General features: G+C 39.3%; 2 protein-coding genes across 5 annotated transcripts in view; one reads left to right on the forward strand and one right to left on the reverse strand.

Annotated features, from left to right (window-relative positions):
* Positions 1–2,172: 2,172 nt before the first annotated feature.
* On the forward strand, positions 2,173–12,298 carry LOC121321211. Its single transcript, XM_041260115.1, has 7 exons — positions 2,173–2,582; positions 2,773–2,852; positions 5,227–5,303; positions 6,151–6,223; positions 9,247–9,305; positions 9,989–10,058; positions 10,451–12,298. The coding sequence occupies exons 1-7, from the start codon at positions 2,302–2,304 to the stop codon at positions 10,648–10,650; spliced, it is 840 nt and encodes a 279-aa protein (XP_041116049.1). The 5' UTR covers positions 2,173–2,301; the 3' UTR covers positions 10,651–12,298.
* Positions 12,299–16,668: 4,370 nt separating this feature from the next.
* The window catches only part of LOC121321223 (zinc finger protein 827-like), a 51,162-nt gene continuing 49,339 nt past the window's right edge, over positions 16,669–18,491 (reverse strand). For all 4 annotated transcript variants that reach the window (XM_041260148.1, XM_041260140.1, XM_041260132.1 and 1 more), the window contains exon 14: positions 16,669–18,007. In XM_041260148.1, coding sequence (XP_041116082.1) covers positions 17,155–18,007 — 853 coding nt within the window. In that variant the 3' untranslated portion in view covers positions 16,669–17,154. The remainder of the gene's footprint in view (positions 18,008–18,491) is intronic.

The following is an 18,491-nucleotide window of genomic DNA, read 5'->3' on the forward strand; positions in this document are numbered from 1 at the left end:
CTTCAATCATACCAATATATATGCTCCCCAAAATGCCATTACACTAACACTAGTAGTCTCATTATAAAGCGGAACATGGCTCTGGCTCCTGACTACAGAGTTATACAGTGCCAATAAAAAGTCTACACCCCCTTTCAAAATGTTCACCTTTTGTTGCTTTATAGGCTGAAATTAAAATGAATTACAATAGTTTTTTTTTTCATTTATCTGCACATCCTAACCCACACTTAAATAAAAACTGAAATAGCTTGGTTGGATAAGTGTCCAACTCCCTTGTAATAGTAATTCTAAATTAGCTCAGGTGTAACCAATCACCTTCAAAATCACACACCAAGTTAAGTGACCTCCACCTGTGTTAAATTGTAGTGATTCACATGATTTCAGCAGTTCCTGAAGGTTCCCTCTGCTGGGTAGTGCATTTCAAAGCAAAGACTCAACCATGAGTACCAAGGTGCTTGCAAAAGAACTCTGGGATAAAGTTGTTGAAAGGCACAAATCAGATGGGTATAAAAAAATATCAAAGGCCTTGAATATCCCTTGGAACACGGTCAAGACGATTATTAAGAAGTGGAAGGTGTAAGCCGTCCCTCCAAAGTGGATGACCGAGCAAGAAGGAAACTGATCAGAGAGGCTACCAAGAGGCGAATGGCAACTTTACAAGAACTATAGGCTTTTATGGCCAAGACTGGTCAAAGTGTGCATGTGACAACAATATCCCAAGCACTCCACAAATCTGGCCTGTATGGTAGAGTGGCAAGAAGGAAGCCATTACTCAAGAAAGCCCACCTTGAATCCTGTTTGAAGTATGCAAAAAACACTCAGGAGACTCTGTAGCCATGTGGCAAAAAGTTTTGTGGTCTGATAAAACTAAAATTTAACTTTTTGGCCTAAATACAAAGTGTTATGTTTGGCACAAACCCAACACAGTACATCGCACATAGAACACCATCCCTACTGTGAAGCATGGTGATGGCAGCATCATGGGGATGTTTGTTATCAGCAGGGACTGGGGCACTTGTCAGGATAGAAGGGAAAATGAATGGAGCAAAGTAAAGTCCTTGAGGAAAACCTGCTGCCCTCTGCAAGTAATCTGAAACTGGGACGGAAGTTCACCTTTCAGCATGACAACTAGCCAAAGCACACAGCCAAAGCTACACTGGAGTGGCTAAGGAACAAAAAGGTAAATGTCCTTGAGTGGCCCAGTCAGAGTCCCGACCTAAATCCAATCGAAAATTTGTGGCATGACTTGGATTGCTGTCCATCAACGCTCCCCAAGGAACTTGACAGAACTTGAGCAGTTTTGTAAAGAAGAATGGTCAAAGATTGTCAAATTTTGGTGTGCAAAGTTGGTAGAGACCTATCCCAACAGACTCAGAGCTGTAATTGCTGCCAAAGGTGCTTCCACCAAGTATTAACTCAGGGGGGGTGGAGACTTATCCAATTAGGATCTTTCAGTTTTGTGTTTTTAATATATAAAAGACTTTCTATAGGCACTGTGTGTATATATATATATATATATATATATATATATATATATATATATATATATATATATATATGATATAATATAATGATGCCTCAGTCATTTGTTGTTTATTCTGCAGCAAAGCATTTTCCACACACTAACTCAAGTAAACCAAATCTTTATAAAGGTCAAGAATAAGTCATAGAAACATACATATTTATGTCATAAAATAAACATGAACACAAATAAAGTGGGAAGAAAGACGTTACCTGTGTCATGTGTGTGTGTATGTGTGTGTCTGTTTCATTTTAGTCCTGTCACGCATATTCCTGCTTTTAGATTTTAGACTTTCCCAGGAAGATGCCACGAAGCGAATCAGGTTCAAATAACTATTTGAACACCTTAGCAACGGTCGCTGCGTTGCCTCGAGCCTAGTAGTCTGTTTAGAATGCGGTGATGCTGCATCTGTTTATTTGTTTCAAGCCGAGACATTTGGAAATAGTGACTGTTCGGACCATAAATTGGCATGTATGTACACTGTCAGATTAACTGAGTTTCACCTAATTCAAAATTTAGCACATCAAACTGGCTATACAGTATTGTGTGAGTGTGCATTCTGTTTGTTCTGGAGATTCAGCACCAGGATTGCTTCAGCAGCCATACAAAGTGATCGGCTTTTGTTTGCATAGGCTGTTGCTTAGCAAAAACAAAGCAACACAAGTGTTCACAGCATTACAACAACTGAGCTCTCTGTCTTGATAGCTTCAAACAGCTCTGAAAACTTTATTACTTCATTTAAAAGATTGCAACCTTTTTTTTTTTTAAACTTATCGAAAATGACGTTTTCTCAGTTGCGTAGTCAGTCTGACGATTCCACTTTTGATAGGCGTTGGGGGGACGCGAAAGGCTGTAGTCTCTCATTGAGAAAAATAGAACAGCAGGGCTTTGAAGACATCAAAAGAAAAGCGAGAGTAGGGTGGGAAAGAGATGATGTGCAAAGGGCAAAAAGCGCCACCACCTACAGGGGGCAGCACTGCGCCAAAACACTGGATGAGCCGACAAAGCTCAGGCGCAGACCATGCTCTCCCACCAGGCTAAACAATCCTCATCCACCAGAGTAAGTTCAGGTCTTGGGATATCTCGTTTCTGGAAACTGTGTTATACACTAGCTATTATTTAAACATTATTATTATTTTTTTTTCTCACCTGTAAATTATGTAATGTTGTCTGTAAAAAAAAAAATGTTGCCAAAACAGCAACCTATGTAATCTACATCACTTTTTTTTTTTTTTTTTTTTGAAATCCAGGGTGTTTTTAGTAACCCGGCTTCATAGCATCCCCGGGTATGTGGCTAATGCACGACTGGACGCTGCTTCAGATCCAAGAGGTAAGCACACGTTCCTTAATAAAAAAATAATAAAAGGAGCGGGGGGTGCATTGGCAATACGGCCACTTCAAAATGTATAGTTCTATTACGTTACTTTTGTTGTTTCTTTATTTATAATATATTTTGTTATACTTTAAGAAAACGTGTCATGAAATGTACTAAAATATTACCATTACTGCTTTTACTGAAAATGGTGTTATCGTTTATGGAACATATTGCAGTGTTGGGTGGAAATGAAGACAGACTCACACTGGTATTTCAGGTTCTCGAATGCAGCATGCAGCTGAGCAGCCTAGTTCTACTCAGACTAAAAAATAATAAAAGGTAGTTACACTGTTTTGGCTATGTGCTACGCCCAACTAAGTGCAGTCTCTGGCTTGATTCCTTCTTTCTTCCTTAGTCCTGCTTTTCTCTGGCTCTCCTTAGCTGTTTTCTCCAATTATCTCTCAGTTCTGCAGCCCCCTTTGTCACTTTGTCTGTCCAATTATCTCTCAGTTCTGCAGCCCTCTTTTAGTCTCTAGAGGCTTGCCACTGCTCCCCCTCTCCTGCTTTTCTCTGGCTCTCTTTAGCTGTTCTCTCCAATTATCTCTCAGTTCTTCAGCCCTCTTTTAGTCTCTACAGGCTTGCCACTGCTCCCCCTCTGCTACTTAACCCCCCCCCCCCCATCCAGGCCATGTCCCAGCCACCAATCCCAAGCATGCACGACTTCCCGCTCTTGATCACTTTCAACATTGTAATAACAATTTACCCCAGATTTGTGACAACAATGCTGCAACCGGGTTCCTCTCGTGGTGCAAGTCAAGCTTCTGATTGGTGGCAATTCTCCTGTCTCTGACATCCCTGAACACCTGCTGCAGTTGAACCTTTGACTGGGTCACAGAACCTTCTACAATGTGGTTACAGTTGACCCAGGGTGGTTACACAGCTCTCCCCTTAAAGTCCCTCGTCCTTGATGGGACCAACAAAGTCCCGAAATCCACGTGGGGGTCTGCATTGGCATTGGGGTCTTGGCTGCCCAGCTGACCCAAGGCTCCCTGTGTCTGCAGGTGGTGGTCTGTTGAGTCCAGGTGGAGGGGGACTGTCAGGCAGAGCAGGGCCAGAGCTACAGTATGGTGAAGCAGGACTGTCAGGTAAAGGGGAGGCAAATACTGCCGTGTCAGGCTGCACAGGGTCCCGTCATCGGTAGGGAGCGAGCCGATCCTGGTGGAGTACCACCCGCTGTCCTCTGGGTGGAAGCTGGATTCTATAGATGACCTCCCTGCAAGACCTGACAAGGTCCTAGCCAGTGGCTGTCTGTCTGGGGGTAGTGGCCCTGCTTCCATTAGGGGCTATATACCCAGACCAGCTCCCCCACTGTGAAGTGCCTCCCTGGTGTCGTACTTTCTTTTCTGCTGGCAGCCTGTAACTGGTTCCTGGCAAAGCTATGGGCCAGCTACAGACGGTCCTGTAGAAGCCTGGCATGCTCTGGTCTGGGTGATTCAGTGGAGAGGTCCAGCGACCGGCCAAACACCATCTTGGAAAGGCTACAAAGTTCCCGGCCGAAACATCAAGCGCGCCAGGGTTCAGGAGGTGTTCTGTACTGCGGAGCGGCAGGCCAAGATGAGGTACAGCTGGACATTCCAGTCGCGTTAGTGAGTGGTGGTGATGATCAGCTGGACCGCAAGCATGCAGTTAAACCGCTCGACCAAGCTATTGCTCTGCGGGTGAAGGGGGATCATCCAGGTCTCAGTCATCAGCACCTCCCTGAACACCCTTGGCTCAAAGTTCTGCCCCTGGTCACTATGGAGCTCCTGAAGGATCCTGAACTGGATGAAGAACCCCTCAGCAGTACTTCAGCCACTGTCTCCGCTTTCTGGTCGGGCAGCGCATAGGTTTCAGGCCACTTTGTAAAGTAGTCGAGGCCTACCAGGACGTATCAATTCCTCTTGTCTGAGTAGGGGAATGGGTCCAAGACGCTGACCCCAAACCTCTCACAGGGTCCACCAACAGGAAGCTGCTAAACTGGGGGGCGTGCGACCGATCTGTGGGTCATTTGCGGGCAGTGCAAGTCCCCAGTAGAACTACTTTAATTGGTAATTTACATGCATCTTAGTGGTGGAACTTTCTAAAACACTGCGGTGAAATAATCAGTAAGACAGCAATTAGTAAAACTTAATTTGATAAAATATGAATTGAATATAAAAATGTTATCCTCTGCTCCAAACACGGGTTTAATGATCTAACTAAAAGGGGTTGATCTAACTGTGTAATAGTGGCCTGTTTTAGAAAAGGTTCTGACAGTCCTGTCTATTCGTTACAGTAATTGTTTTTGTTGTCTGTCCTGACACCCAGCTATTTCAATTTTGGCCTAACGAAAATCTTAAAACCTCCACAGACAAAGACAATAAGTATCCATGGCCAGGCACAGTTTCCTGGACCCTCAGAAAAACCCAGACTAACAGAGACAAAGAGGTTTGTATTTATTTATTAATTTGGACGGCTGCATACTCCTAGCATCTTAAGTGCCAGGGAAGATTTGATCAGGTTCTTAGTATTATTGCTGTTCTAATTTGAATGTGCTGAGACATCTACATTGTAACCCATGGAGAACAAACAACAGAGAGTGATAGCTAAGTGAGTTAGCTGTGGAAACCTAAGGTTGGCATTGACATTATGCTTGATTATGTCTTATCAGATTATGTTCTTCAGCAGTGTAATCAAATCCAAGTGCACTGCTCCTTGAAATATTGTTTGCATTATCCTCCTGTGCAGCCCATTGCTGATGAATATTAAGGACAAGTAAAGCAGAATTTGATGTAGGATTATTAGGATATCAAACTGATTAGTTTCTTGCTAGTTAAAGGCTGTCCTTATAAAAGTTTACCACAGGATTTGTGCATGCAATTTTTGCAGTTCTACCATGCTTGTCCCAATGTTATAGGATGTATTTACCATAGTTTACCCCGGTGTGCTTTGTTTGTTCATATTCTTTACCACACCTTGCTATTCTTTACAATGCTTACCTATGCTTTAGTACACTCTGCAATGATTTTACTATGATCAACCTTTCCAAGGTGTTAAAATAGTCATCTTACTCCTTTCTGAAAATGAACTTTTACACAAACTTATAAATGGAGCCCTTGGTGTCTACTTAGATCCTAGGCTGATTCAAGTCAAATATTTAATACCAAAACCTCAGTAGATTATTTTAATCAATTTTTATGCTGCAGATGGCATTGCTTGTGTTTATTGTCATGTTAATAAATAAATAATAATGCTGAACTGTAGAAAGCTGGTGACACATCACTTCCTTTTTCAGGTATTTCAATCGTTTGGTGATTCTTATTTAGCTCAAGCAGTTGCCGCTGGGAAGAAACTTACCTCTGAATCTGGTGGGTAGCTAGTATTAAAAAAACTACATAAACCACAGAGGTTTGAAAGTCAGTGGTGTGCATTTCCATTTAGTATTTAAGACTCCAATGTGCAGTTTGGACAGACATGTTACAGAAAACATGTACGGTATTTCCTTTTTAAAAACATGAAATCTGGCAATTTACTAGGTTAAAGCCTTACTTTCAATTAGTTTTGCACTTCCTTGGCCTTTATTTGTCACATCTTCAATGCCTTTTCTTCCAGTATTAACCAACTAGCTGATTTCTTGAGTGACTGACATTATTTAGTACTATATAGTACTTGAACCCACATAAGAGGGTTTTACTGTCTAGTAAGGCCTGCCTTATTCTGTTAAAGTGTAACATAACCAGAAGGGCCTTACCAGACGGTAAAACCCTCTTATAAGGGTTCAATTACTATTAGAAAGTGGCTGCGTTAAAAAAAAAAAAAGTGAACATGGTTTGTGAATGGTTTGTTTTTACAAGTGTGGTGTTATTTTGCGGTACGCGTTAAAATGTGGTACGCCCTGTGCTGTTCTTGCCCGGGCATGCACAAATGATTTTAGCTCAGAAAACAAGGAAATGCCCATCTGAACGATGTACAATGTACTGAGTTGGGCCTTAAAGTTCTTTTTAATATTGTTTTTTTTTTTTCACAATTCAGCAAATGTATGTGACTGATGAGCAACAAATTGGGTAATCTAAAACTGTAAACAGATTCAATTTTGTGGGTGATCTAGTTTGTCTTGCTCGTAGTGATTTGTGCAGTCGTCAAATCACAGTACTTCCGAATCAATGTGCCCTTAATTAGAGCCTTGTAATATGATTGGAGATCTAATTTTAAAAGGTGTCAATATAACTTTTTAAATTATTATGATAAGGCATGTTTATTTTAAGTGTAGTAGGCTTTATTAAAGTATGGGGCTATATTAAGATCACAACGATAACTAAGCAGTATTTTCGTTTGTTTGTTTTTGCCGATCGCTTACAGCCCTGTGTCAGCTAGTTAATAAATGCTTGTCATGCCATTTCTTGTAACTGTTCTACCCATCTCCCTTGCATGTCTTGGATGGGATCGACAAAGGTGTTTATTTTTTATTGTTTATGTATTTTACTTATTATACTGAAAAATAACAATGCAATGTGCTCTGAGTGTATTGAACCGAATGTTGCTTAAACAAAAATAAAATCCAGGGGGAAAAAAAAACAAACTAAAGATCTGCCAAAAATATTACTATTTTTGTATTCATTTTTAATTTTAAATAATGGTAATTACCTTTTATCTATTCGTGGCGTGCTGTTTTTATTCCACAGAGGAGAGTCCCTAAGCTTATTTCTTGCAAACGCACGTAGTAGCGCAGTTCACAGCAATTCTCCAAGTAACACAGTTTGACTGATCAGGTGAAACGACAGAGGAAATGAAACAGTAAGAGACTTCCCGAAGTGTAGTATTAGATATCATATTATAACATCCTATAACATGTGTTTCTTTGAAAACTGCACATTTGAGACCTATAGCAAAAGAAAGAGCACAACAGATAAAGATTAGGAATGTTGGCTGCAACAGCTCTAAAGGATTGAGGTTCAAAATTTACTGTTTCCTTAAAGGTATAGTCTATATGGGAAACTTTCATTGGTTATTGTTGGCTTTCTCATCCTGATGTGGAAGTTTTCTCACAATGACAGTGGGGAGTTCTTCAGTTTCCTTATCTTAGGAAGGGATGATGGGTCCATCAGGTGAATGTATTATCCCACATAAATTAGGCAGTGTTCACACTAGAATACATACAACAGCTGGTATGTGCAATTAGAATGTAGAATTTTTAGAAACATTTCTGATTTTACATATGGCCAGGACCTACTGGCATAAAATAATATAGCCTGTCCACTGTGCACTGTTAAACCTTAAACAGATGCTGGCTGCATTTTGGTGTTACTGCATCTTGTAAAGCATTTTGTGATGGTGGTCCACTATGAATGGCGCTATATAAAATAAAGATTGATTGATTGATTGACTGGTGGTGGCTGTGTGAATTTCCCGCTATTCCAGTCCATACCAGCAGGTGGCAGTGTTAGTTAAATGAATTGACTCCAAATTGACCCGGCTGGGCAGCTAGAACATAAGAATGCCCTCTCAATACACATATAGCAGTCTAGAACAGGACTCAACACAACAGTTCTCATCAGCTCAGCTTCTTACAGACAGTTCCAGTAAGTAGTTAAAGTTGCTGGAAGGTCATGAGCCAAGATCAGCATGGGATTACACATTTTGGCAACCAATTATGGAGTTTCTCCTGCAAATCTGCTGACTGTTCCCTTATGACCCACACCAAAAGTGGATGAACTTACAACAAAAGTCAGCACACTATTGATCAGTGATGACCAACCTTTCAGAAAGCTCACGCTGTGTAGTCTGCAGCACTAAGAAGGGCTCCTGCAAGGAAGAAAAATCTTTTTTTTTTACTATAGATGGTTGCTCTTGATTGGATGGCACGTTGGAGTTTTCTTTTTTCAGTCACATATACGGTATATAGCTCCCCCATTTATAGCAACCGTGATTCGAAGTTGCCTTAGGTGAGAGGTTAATAATGGGGAGGTCAGTGGGTTAGCATTGTGTTTTAAAGCCTCTTTCCTTTATCATAGGTTTAGTTAACTTAGCACAGGTCAGTAGTGAACAGAAGTCATTGCCATCTGGATGAAGGGATGATTGAGCTGTTCCTTGGTGTCCACACCACCCACAACATCATCACTATGGCAATGAATCTGCAGTAGCAGGTAGTCTTTAAATGTAGCAAGGAGACTACCCCCTCACCCCCTAACTCTCCAGCACAGGCTTGAGCCATGCTCACATTGCCAGGCGCAGAGGATGATGAAGTTAGATCCCCAGTTCTGGCTTCTATAAGCAACCCCATTCATTAAAAGAAGAAATATATAATCTAGGAAAAGAAAAAAAAAAACTGCTGTAAAAATTACATTTCACATTTCTGCCAATAAATAAATAAAATTAAAATCATGCTTGACAGGTTCAATGAATAAAAAGACTGATGAGAAAGACCCACCATCGAAGAGCAACATCATCCAGGTAGGTAGTTTCGTTCTCCTTTGTTTTAATAGTACAAACAGTGATGGTTAATAAACCTGATTCTTTACTGACCTCGTTTCACTGTAGTTTATATTGTGTAGTACTGTAATTCCTAATGCTTCAGAGTTGAACAATTAATAAACCTTTAGGTTTTGGGGTAACAGTGCTTCTCATGTATGTTCATAAACTGGTTCCCAGCCCTCTGAGCCTGTGGCAGAGCGAACAGGTAGGATCCTGGCAGAGATGATGCATTGAGAAACCCATCAAAATGCTGAACTTTTGTGAAAGGAGTCAGGAACCAGTTAGACGTTTCTGATTGAGCAGGTTGGATTCAACCAGCGGATGTTGTGAATTCAGAAGACATTTTGACTGGAAGGCCTGACGCATAATCAATGTGAAATGAAAATAACTAGTCAAAACTGATTTATGATCAGGGATATGTTAATAAAAATATCAAAACAGTTGCAATTACTGTAAATTGAAAAAGATGTTGCAGAAATATTTCCAACTAAGGAGGAGGTTGGGGAAAGTAATGCGTTGTGTTTTAAACCCTACAGCCTGTTCAGTAACACTTTAAATATCATTTTGCTTTTTGGCCCTGCTGATAATGAAACCAATAGCCACAACAGAAACAGACAGGTTAATCTGCCTTTTCAGTGCAATGCCTCTTCTTCTTTTGACAGGCCCTGTCCAAATATAATCCTGACTCTGTTGTGTCAAGGAACAGATGGCTCAGGAAAGCTGGGAAAGAAGGTAGAGTTTGAAATCTGAGAGATTGAGAAGTACATTTCAGTTATTTGTGAGATTCAAAAATGTTTTCTCAAAGGCTCAATATACATTTTTAGTTGAAGCCCCACTCCTCTGTTGAAATCCAAGAGCAGCTGGAATGGTTCTAGATTATTTTACTGTATGGATATTCTAGGGTAAATCTCCCATTCGCACTGTAGGTCTCACATGTGTAGTTTTGAAAGAACAACAAAATATAGCAAACTTTTTGTTTATTTGTTTTTCATTTTAAATAATATTATCTGGTTCTACACTTTGGGGCACATGTGGGAATCCCTGTTTCTGTGTTTTTGGAATGGGGTTTAATATTCTGAGAACCATTTTACTGTACTGTCACTGTGACACCTGTTTTCTTCCAGAAACCATGGCAGTAGAAAAGCTGATCAAAAAACTTTCCATGAACCATAGGGCGGCTCCGACGTGTTGCCCTCACTTTCATGTCACCAGCTTTGACTCGCTTGGGGTGAAGCCTCTGAAGCCTAAGGTTTACGATTACCAGATTAACCCAGAGTGGGTCACACAGCCCTGGCACACCCAATACCGCCAGGGCAGGGACTAAACCTTGCCTCCCCGAGCTTACCAACAATAACATCACTAACATTTTAATCAACAGAGGGAAATTAGGGATTTAAAGCTGTCTGAAGAGGCGGGGAAGTGATTTGTCTTGGAAAATCAATCAAACAAATACTTTTATGATTTTATTGAAGTTTTAGGAAAAAGTTACAAATACGACCTTGCATTGTAATGTCACTGTATACATTGTTTTATTAGTATCTCAAGCTTTACAGCTTGCAAACTGTAGATTTCAACTCATGTTCTTGGAAACAGCCCCCTTTAGCCTTGATCCTTACCAGGCTGGTAAATGTTATAACATACTCCAGACAGACTGTGGCATGCTTGCTGGTGATGCTACCAGGAGGACTGATCCACATTGTTAGGAAGCCTTGGTTTTACATTCCTGTTCACTTCCATCAACTTAAAGAATGTCTGGTGATGTGATGGGCATTGCTGTGACCACACACTCGCCTGCTACTTCCTTCCATTTAACGAGGCGCTGCAGATTTTGGACGCATGATTTTGAAATGATGATTTTTTCTTTAAGATTAATTCAACCGATAAACTGTTGATCAGGTGGCGTGACAGGTCCCACAAAATGCTAAGTCAGTTTTCTCAGTGGAAGGCATCTAGCCCTGAATTAGGGTTTAGTTCAGAAGACACTACTGGGAAGAGAGCCTGAGATGATGATCACTAGGAGTGCACCAAATATTTAGATTTTCCAAGTAATTCCCTTTAACAAGATATTAAATGAAACTGACACAAACCTGCCTTTCCCTCATTCATACAGTACCAATCAATGGCAATGAACTTCAGCATTGAGTGATTAAAATGTTTAACTGGAAATACATTCTTTTCACTCAGGGCAGCATCGTTTTTACTGCCATATCCTGGGTGGAGCTGTAAACTGAGAAAAAACACGTGGCAATACTATAAATGCCACTGATTCATCACGTACATGTGACCTTTCCTTAGTCCTACTTTAAGATCTAAATCATGCTTACTGAATAATCACAGCTGTTACGGGAGATGTGTTTGTTTGTCGAGTTTAAGTCCCACAATTCATTGCACAGATGTTGCACACAATAAATGTGTTGACAAAATGTGGTTTTAGTTTGGTTGATTATGACAGGTTCAATATGAAATCCCACGCCAATTGTTATTGATTGGTGGTACTCAGTAGTTGTGTAGACGAGAGAAAACAAGGGAAAGGTTTGTTTTCTACCTTTTAAATAAGGAGTTAAGCGGGCTTAAAGGGAATAACTCAGAATGTCAAGAGTATCTGCACACCCCTAGTAATAGCTTACAGTGCTGAATGTCTGTGATATGAAGGACCTGGCTAGGACACAGTGTGGGATCCCCACCAGCTCACCTGCTACAATATTACATTCAGAAGATTCAAACCCTCACAATATTTGTTGCTTAATCAATAATTATGCTGTTATAACTTCAAAAAAGTAAACAAAGACTTATTTATAAATCCAAACTATGTTTTAAACTCCAGTCAAGTAGACAAATGTTTTGAAAATGTCTTTCCAAGGACTTTCTTATACAGCAGGTTTCACAATACTTACGGTCGCAGACAAAAGTACTGGCATCCTGTGCTTATTATACCATAATTCAAGGTAACAAATTTAGTAAACTTCAGCCACTTCAAAAAAAAAAAAAAGCATGATGGAGGACCACCAGACCAAGACCGTCATGGTCAGCCCAATCTCCAGACCTGAACTCCATTGAAAACCTCTGGAATGTGATCAAGAGGAAGATGGATGGTCACAAGCCATCAAACAAAGCCGAGCTGCTTCAATTTTTGCGCCAGGAGTGGCATAAAGTCACCCAACAGCAATGTGAAAGATTGGTGGAGAGCATGCCAAGACGCATGAAAGCTGTGCTTGAAAATCAGGGTTATTCCACCACATACTGATTTCTGAACTCTTCCTAAGTTAAAACATTAGTATTGTGTTGTTTAAAAATTAATATGAACTTATTTTCTTTGCAATATTCGAGGTCTGACAAAACTGCATCTTTTTTGTTATTTTGACCAGTTGTCATTTTCTGCAAATAAATGCTCTAAATGACAATATTTTTATTTGGAATTTGGGAGAAATGTTGTCAGTAGTTTATAGAATAAAACAAAAATGTTCATTTTACCCAAACACATACCTATAAATAGTAAAACCAGAGAAAGTGATAATTTTGCAGTGGTCTCTTAATTTTTTCCAGAGCTGTGTGTGTGTGTGTGTGTATATATATATATATATATATATATATATATATATATATATATATATAGGTTCTATATAGGTCACAGATCAATCCAAATGTGGCAATTACACCGTTATTAAAACAGATTTTTATAAAAATTTAACGACTGAAGTATTTTTGTAAATATTGTTTGTTAAACTACCAGTAATTGTGTATTTTTGTCTTCTCATATTAATTAATGTTCACTAAATGTATTTAACATGTTTTCCTGAATTGTAGGGTGCCAATATTTTTGCCTGCGACTGTACATGGTTGTCTGGTCGAAAAGCTGTTATGTAGGCCTTTTAATGATTTTGCTACCTGTGTTGTTCAATCTGTCCTAATGTCGTTATTATATACAATAAAAGGGACAACAATGTTGTATCTGGAGTAAGCTTTACTTCCAAATCCTGGTACATTGAAAACTGGCAATATGAACAAAAGATAATGCAAAAACAAACAAATACATTCTGAAATACCAGTTATTGTCACAAAGAACCCTGTACAGCCTTAAAGATTAAATAAAAAGCTTTATACAGTATGTAACATCTTTACTGTGTATGAAGAAAAAAAAAAGTTAGAAAAAACATTTATGGTGCTTTAATGAATAATAAAGTACAGCAAACTTAAAGCTAAACATGGATCAAAGAGACAGTGCTGAGAAACGACTGCACTACTAATGCAGGTCGACAAGTCATTCTTAAGAAAACAATGTAAGTGCTAACTAGAGATTGCAATATCATGCAACTTCTGACGTGCTAAATGTAGTCACGAAAAAAACTAAACCACTGTGCTGCTTACACTTAGGCAAACAATAGCTGAATTAAGTGCTTAGAAAGGGTTAGACCAATTCATTAAATGCTTTTCTCCCCACTGAACGCAATGTGGAAGTGCAGCCTTTACAGATTATTCCATACAATCGAAGGCAGACACAAAGTGTCAGTCGATGGAGAAGTTTCTCAAAGGACATTGAAAAATCAGTTTGACTTATTCTCAATGATGTTTCTGTTTTGCTACCAGCAAGTGGCGCTAGAGTACAAAAGATATTACAAAATCACTGGGAGTGTAAAACTCATGGAAAGCATGAACGTAGCAACAGAGCTGCATGCTATTCATATACAAAGCAAAAACTGAAGTGGGTAAAGTTGTATGTGAATTAATCCACAGATTCAGATTATTAAAAGTACTAGCTTATGTTCAGGCAGCCCTTTTATTCATTTATTTATGTATTTATTTATTTTTTTCATTTGTAAAAAAAAAAAAAAAAACAAACAAAAAAAAAAGGCAAAACAGCAAAATGCTAGTGAAACACAACATAGGAAACTTGAATGCTGTACTTTAAACATAAGCATGTACTTAGAATAACAATCAATATTTATATATATATATATATATATATATATATATATATATATATATATATATATATATTTTTTTTTTTTTCTAGTCTTATTTTTTTATTAGTTTCACCATCTTAATTTTGTATCAACACCTCCTTATACTTTTACTGACAAATACAAAATAGTGCAAGACTAAAGCACTGTGCAAAACTGCCATTTTGTCTTTTTTTTTTTTTTTAGCCTGAGCACTTTTCTCTCAGGATTCCTCTAACATCCATTTATATTATATCCAAACAACACTTTATGTACATGATACTTGTCCAAATCCCTTAGAGGGTTAACTATAGAGGAGCCACTGCAGTACTCAAAATGTACCTGGACTATGATAAACACATATAGACATACACACACATTCAAATGTGCTACTCTCATTCCCTTACAGGTGAGACAGCATAGGTAGGGAACAGTGAAGAAGATATATGATATACTTTAGAGAAGTTACTCTAACCTTCATAACATTAAGGCAGTTAAATTTTAATTGCACCAAACACATTGAGTTTTACCCTTTTAGGCTTCAGAAATAGCTAAGCATCCCAAATGTGGATGGAGTGTATTCATGACTATTTTTTCATCTCTGTTTTTCACTGCTGGGATAATGGTCGAGATGATGTGCAATAGTTATGATACATTTTTAAACAGCGTGCAATTTCTCAAAGTGTTTCTCTTTGCAAATTATTTTCTAATCATTAATAATGTTTAGTGTTTTGTTGATAAAAACCATTATTTTTGTTTTTACTTCATGGCTGATTTCATGACATTATTTATTTATTTATTTTTAAAGGAAGATTCAGTGTGTAGTTTTAAAAGGTAGTGTTTTACACAGCTCCTTACAATGCCTTACATAATGACACAAAGGCACCTGCAGTCTTCATAACCAGATCAACGAGCCTGTGAGCACGTGTGTGAGTATGCATGCCTTAATGAACACCCCACTTCCCATTTCAAGATTCCAGCTGAAGTAATAACATTTACAGGCATGAGTGAGTATTTGTGTTTGTGGAGGTGCCAGGATTTGGGGGTCAAGCTTTAATTGACCCTTCTAAAACACAGGATTTGGAGTTTCCAGGGGCCCCCGCAGTATAATCCAAACTGGGCCTGAACCAAGAAATGTCCTAACATGAACCATTTTGAGCATCCATAAACATAGCACCATGTGAAGAGCAGAGTGGATACTGAACACTGACAGGAATGTATGGAAATTATATATATATATATATATATATATATATATATATATATATATATATATATATATATATATATATATATATATATACAGATAGATAGATAGATAGATAGATAGATACACACACACATATACACACACACAGTCAGCACTCACATATCCGACCATATAAAATTGACTTCAGTGACGGTTAAATATGTGCGACGCATATCTGATTGTTTCATTTTGACCAGTTCAAACCCCTTGTATCTTTTCTGGGTTTCCTGCAAAACAGACAATATCAAAAATAGATATCTGAAAAGACTGTCTTTTAAAAATAAGTAGGCTTCCATTTAGATATATTGTATTGGTTTCACTGGTAGAGTATTATATTTTTAACAGAAGTAGTATTTTAATTCAGAACCATATAATTCTGAAAATATCACTTGCCAAAACTAGAGACAAGACGTTAACTAATACAGTGCGTACTTTTAAATCCGGTACGGATTGTAGCGGTATGTAAACTTTCCCATTAACAACCTAACAGCAAAATAACATCTAAATGTTATCCATGCATAGAACTGCGTAAAACATAAAAGGGAATGCAATTTAGCCAAACCAAAAAAAATGTTTCCAGAATTAAAACAGTATCCAAAGTCAGTATTCAAAATTGCAGAATACAATGCTCAATAAGGCCCTAATGTCACAGTTTACTTGTAAATGCACAAAAGCAACAAAAGAGCAGAGAAAAGTTTTTTAAAAAAAAAATCAGAGTACCTAAAACTGTTTAATTAACTGTTACATTACCCTAGCTTGTCTCGATCGCTTTGTTTTGGCTGCAGTTTCGTCAGGTGGAACTGGAGGAAGCGCTGTGTAACTGCACAATATAAGACAGACTGATTTGGCAATTAAGAGAGAATTAAAAAAAAAAAAAAAAAAAAAAAAAAAAATATGCAAGCTATTCAGATGAATTACAAAATTGAAGAGATGGGATTTGTATCAGAAAACTGGTGACGGAGTCAGAAATCGCGTGTGACGGGTAAGTGCATTCATTTGTTACACACACACACACACACATATATATATATATATATATATATATATATATATATATATATATATATATATAAAAAATGGGGATTGATTTTATTCTTAATACAAGGGCGGTAAAACGTGACTAACGTGTATCTGGGTAACAGATAACCGACTGCTGACTGCATATCTCTCTCTCTCTCTCTCTCTCTCTCTCTATAGACACACACAGTATACATATTTTTATATAGCTTAATATAAAAGTTTAGTCTTAGAACTGTTAGGAACTACTTTTGGGTTTTGGGTCTAATTCATCATATTGGCAGATGAAAAAAAATTCCAGACATCCAAGAATAACTGTTTGGAACAGTGAAGAGAATATCAGAAACCGTTCAAACATGTCTAGACTTCTATCCCCTCCTCATTCTCTTCCCCTCCCAGTGATTTTTGGGTAGTGCAGTGGATTCCTATTTAAGAGAAGTCAACTAAAACGATTATAACCAGGAAAAAAAAGCAGCCATGACATAAATGCAATAAGCGCAAATACAGCCTTACTTTTTCTAGCTCGACTACCATTATATCCAGCAAGTCCCGTTAACTTGGTTGAAAAGCTCCTATTGCAGCGGTACTGTCAAGAGAGTAAGGGTTGGGTATCAGGGAGGCAAGCTTAGACCGTCTTTGCCCTCTCAGCGAGCCCCAGGTAAGCAAGGAAGGAGTGTTTGGGCGATTCTGGAGAGGGGAAGGGGCAGGAGGACTCGGGCCGCAGTCTGGAGTAGGAAGATGAATGGTGGAATGTGTTGCTCCCCCTGGTGCTGTCACCGAACTGGCTAGGTGGGAAGAGGGTGGTGAGGGGAATGAGGTGGGCCAGGTCACAATTCCTGTACTTCTCGTAATGGGAAGAAAAGGAGGTCCCGTTTGTTGAAAAGTAACGCAGAACCGGCTCTGCCGCCTGCTGCTGCTTGCCCGTCACGGACAGAGCCACGGACTGGAGCGCATGGGAGGCGGACATGGTCAAGAGAGGGCTGCTGCTCCCACTGCTGTTGCTGCTGCTGGTCAGGAAGGCTTCTTTGCCCTTCCGCGGATGGGGGTGGTGCTCCTCGTCCAGGCACTCCCCATTCTGGTGCTTCTTGACGTGGCGGCTGAACACAAAGGGGTGCGTGGTGGTGAAGGCGCACTCTGCGCAGCTGAAGCTCTGGCGGGGAGTGTGCTTCAGCTTCTTGTGCAGGTTGAGGTTGTCCTTGCGCTTGCAGCTGTAGCTGCACTGGTCGCAGTGGAAGGGCCGCTCCCCCGTGTGCACGCGCACATGCTCGATCAGTTTGTTGGCCGTCTTGGACAGGTAGCCACACTGCTCGCACTTGTAGTGGTTGCCCAGCCGGTGCTCGCGGATGTGCATCTCCAGCTCCAGCTGGTTGGACTTGACCGCCTGGCAGATGCGGCACTTGTACTCCATCTTGTAGTGTGACTTCAGGTGACACTCCAGGGCCGAGGGACGGTTTGTGGAGTAGATGCAGAAGGGGCACCTGAAGCAAAATCAAGAAAAGCAGGTCAGTAACATGAGAAGCTGACCCATTTCATCATTTATTTATTTATGGAATATTTCCATTATCTAGGACAGCCAAAATGATGAATCCACATTTTCTTTTATCCACATCCATTATTTGAAGATAAGGCTAAACTTATAAGACACTAAGAACGTCAAACAGAAGATGTTTCAGTTAAGCTCAGTTAAATAAATACAACTGAATCCAAAGATGTCCTATTGGGCTTGTGTGACTTCATAATAAGTGTATAGTTTATGTTTAAAGGACACATTGGCAATATAGTATCTATAAACACACTACTAAGTATGAAGTACCTATTTAGTCTCTTTTAAGTTTTACCTCACAAGGTTTGTTCAAGGTTTTTCACTGGCAGATGACACAACCACAACCTTGCCTAGCTTAAAATGATGGGGAAGAAACAGAAACAATACTATAAAAAAAAAAAAAAAAAAAAGGTAGGAGA

Source organism: Polyodon spathula, chromosome 1, assembly GCF_017654505.1.
Source record: "Polyodon spathula isolate WHYD16114869_AA chromosome 1, ASM1765450v1, whole genome shotgun sequence".
In the NCBI taxonomy this organism is placed as follows: domain Eukaryota; kingdom Metazoa; phylum Chordata; class Actinopteri; order Acipenseriformes; family Polyodontidae; genus Polyodon; species Polyodon spathula.

What these genes read in the sequence shown, in the direction of transcription:
- LOC121321211 (XM_041260115.1), top strand. Translation starts at nt 2,302, where the DNA reads ATGACGTTTTCTCAGTTGCGTAGTCAGTCTGACGATTCCACTTTTGAT. An exon ending in CGCTGCTTCAGATCCAAGAG is followed by an intron (nt 2,853 to 5,226) that starts GTAAGCACACGT and finishes AAACCTCCACAG; the next exon opens with ACAAAGACAATAAGTATCCA. An exon ending in CGAAGAGCAACATCATCCAG is followed by an intron (nt 9,306 to 9,988) that starts GTAGGTAGTTTC and finishes TTCTTTTGACAG; the next exon opens with GCCCTGTCCAAATATAATCC.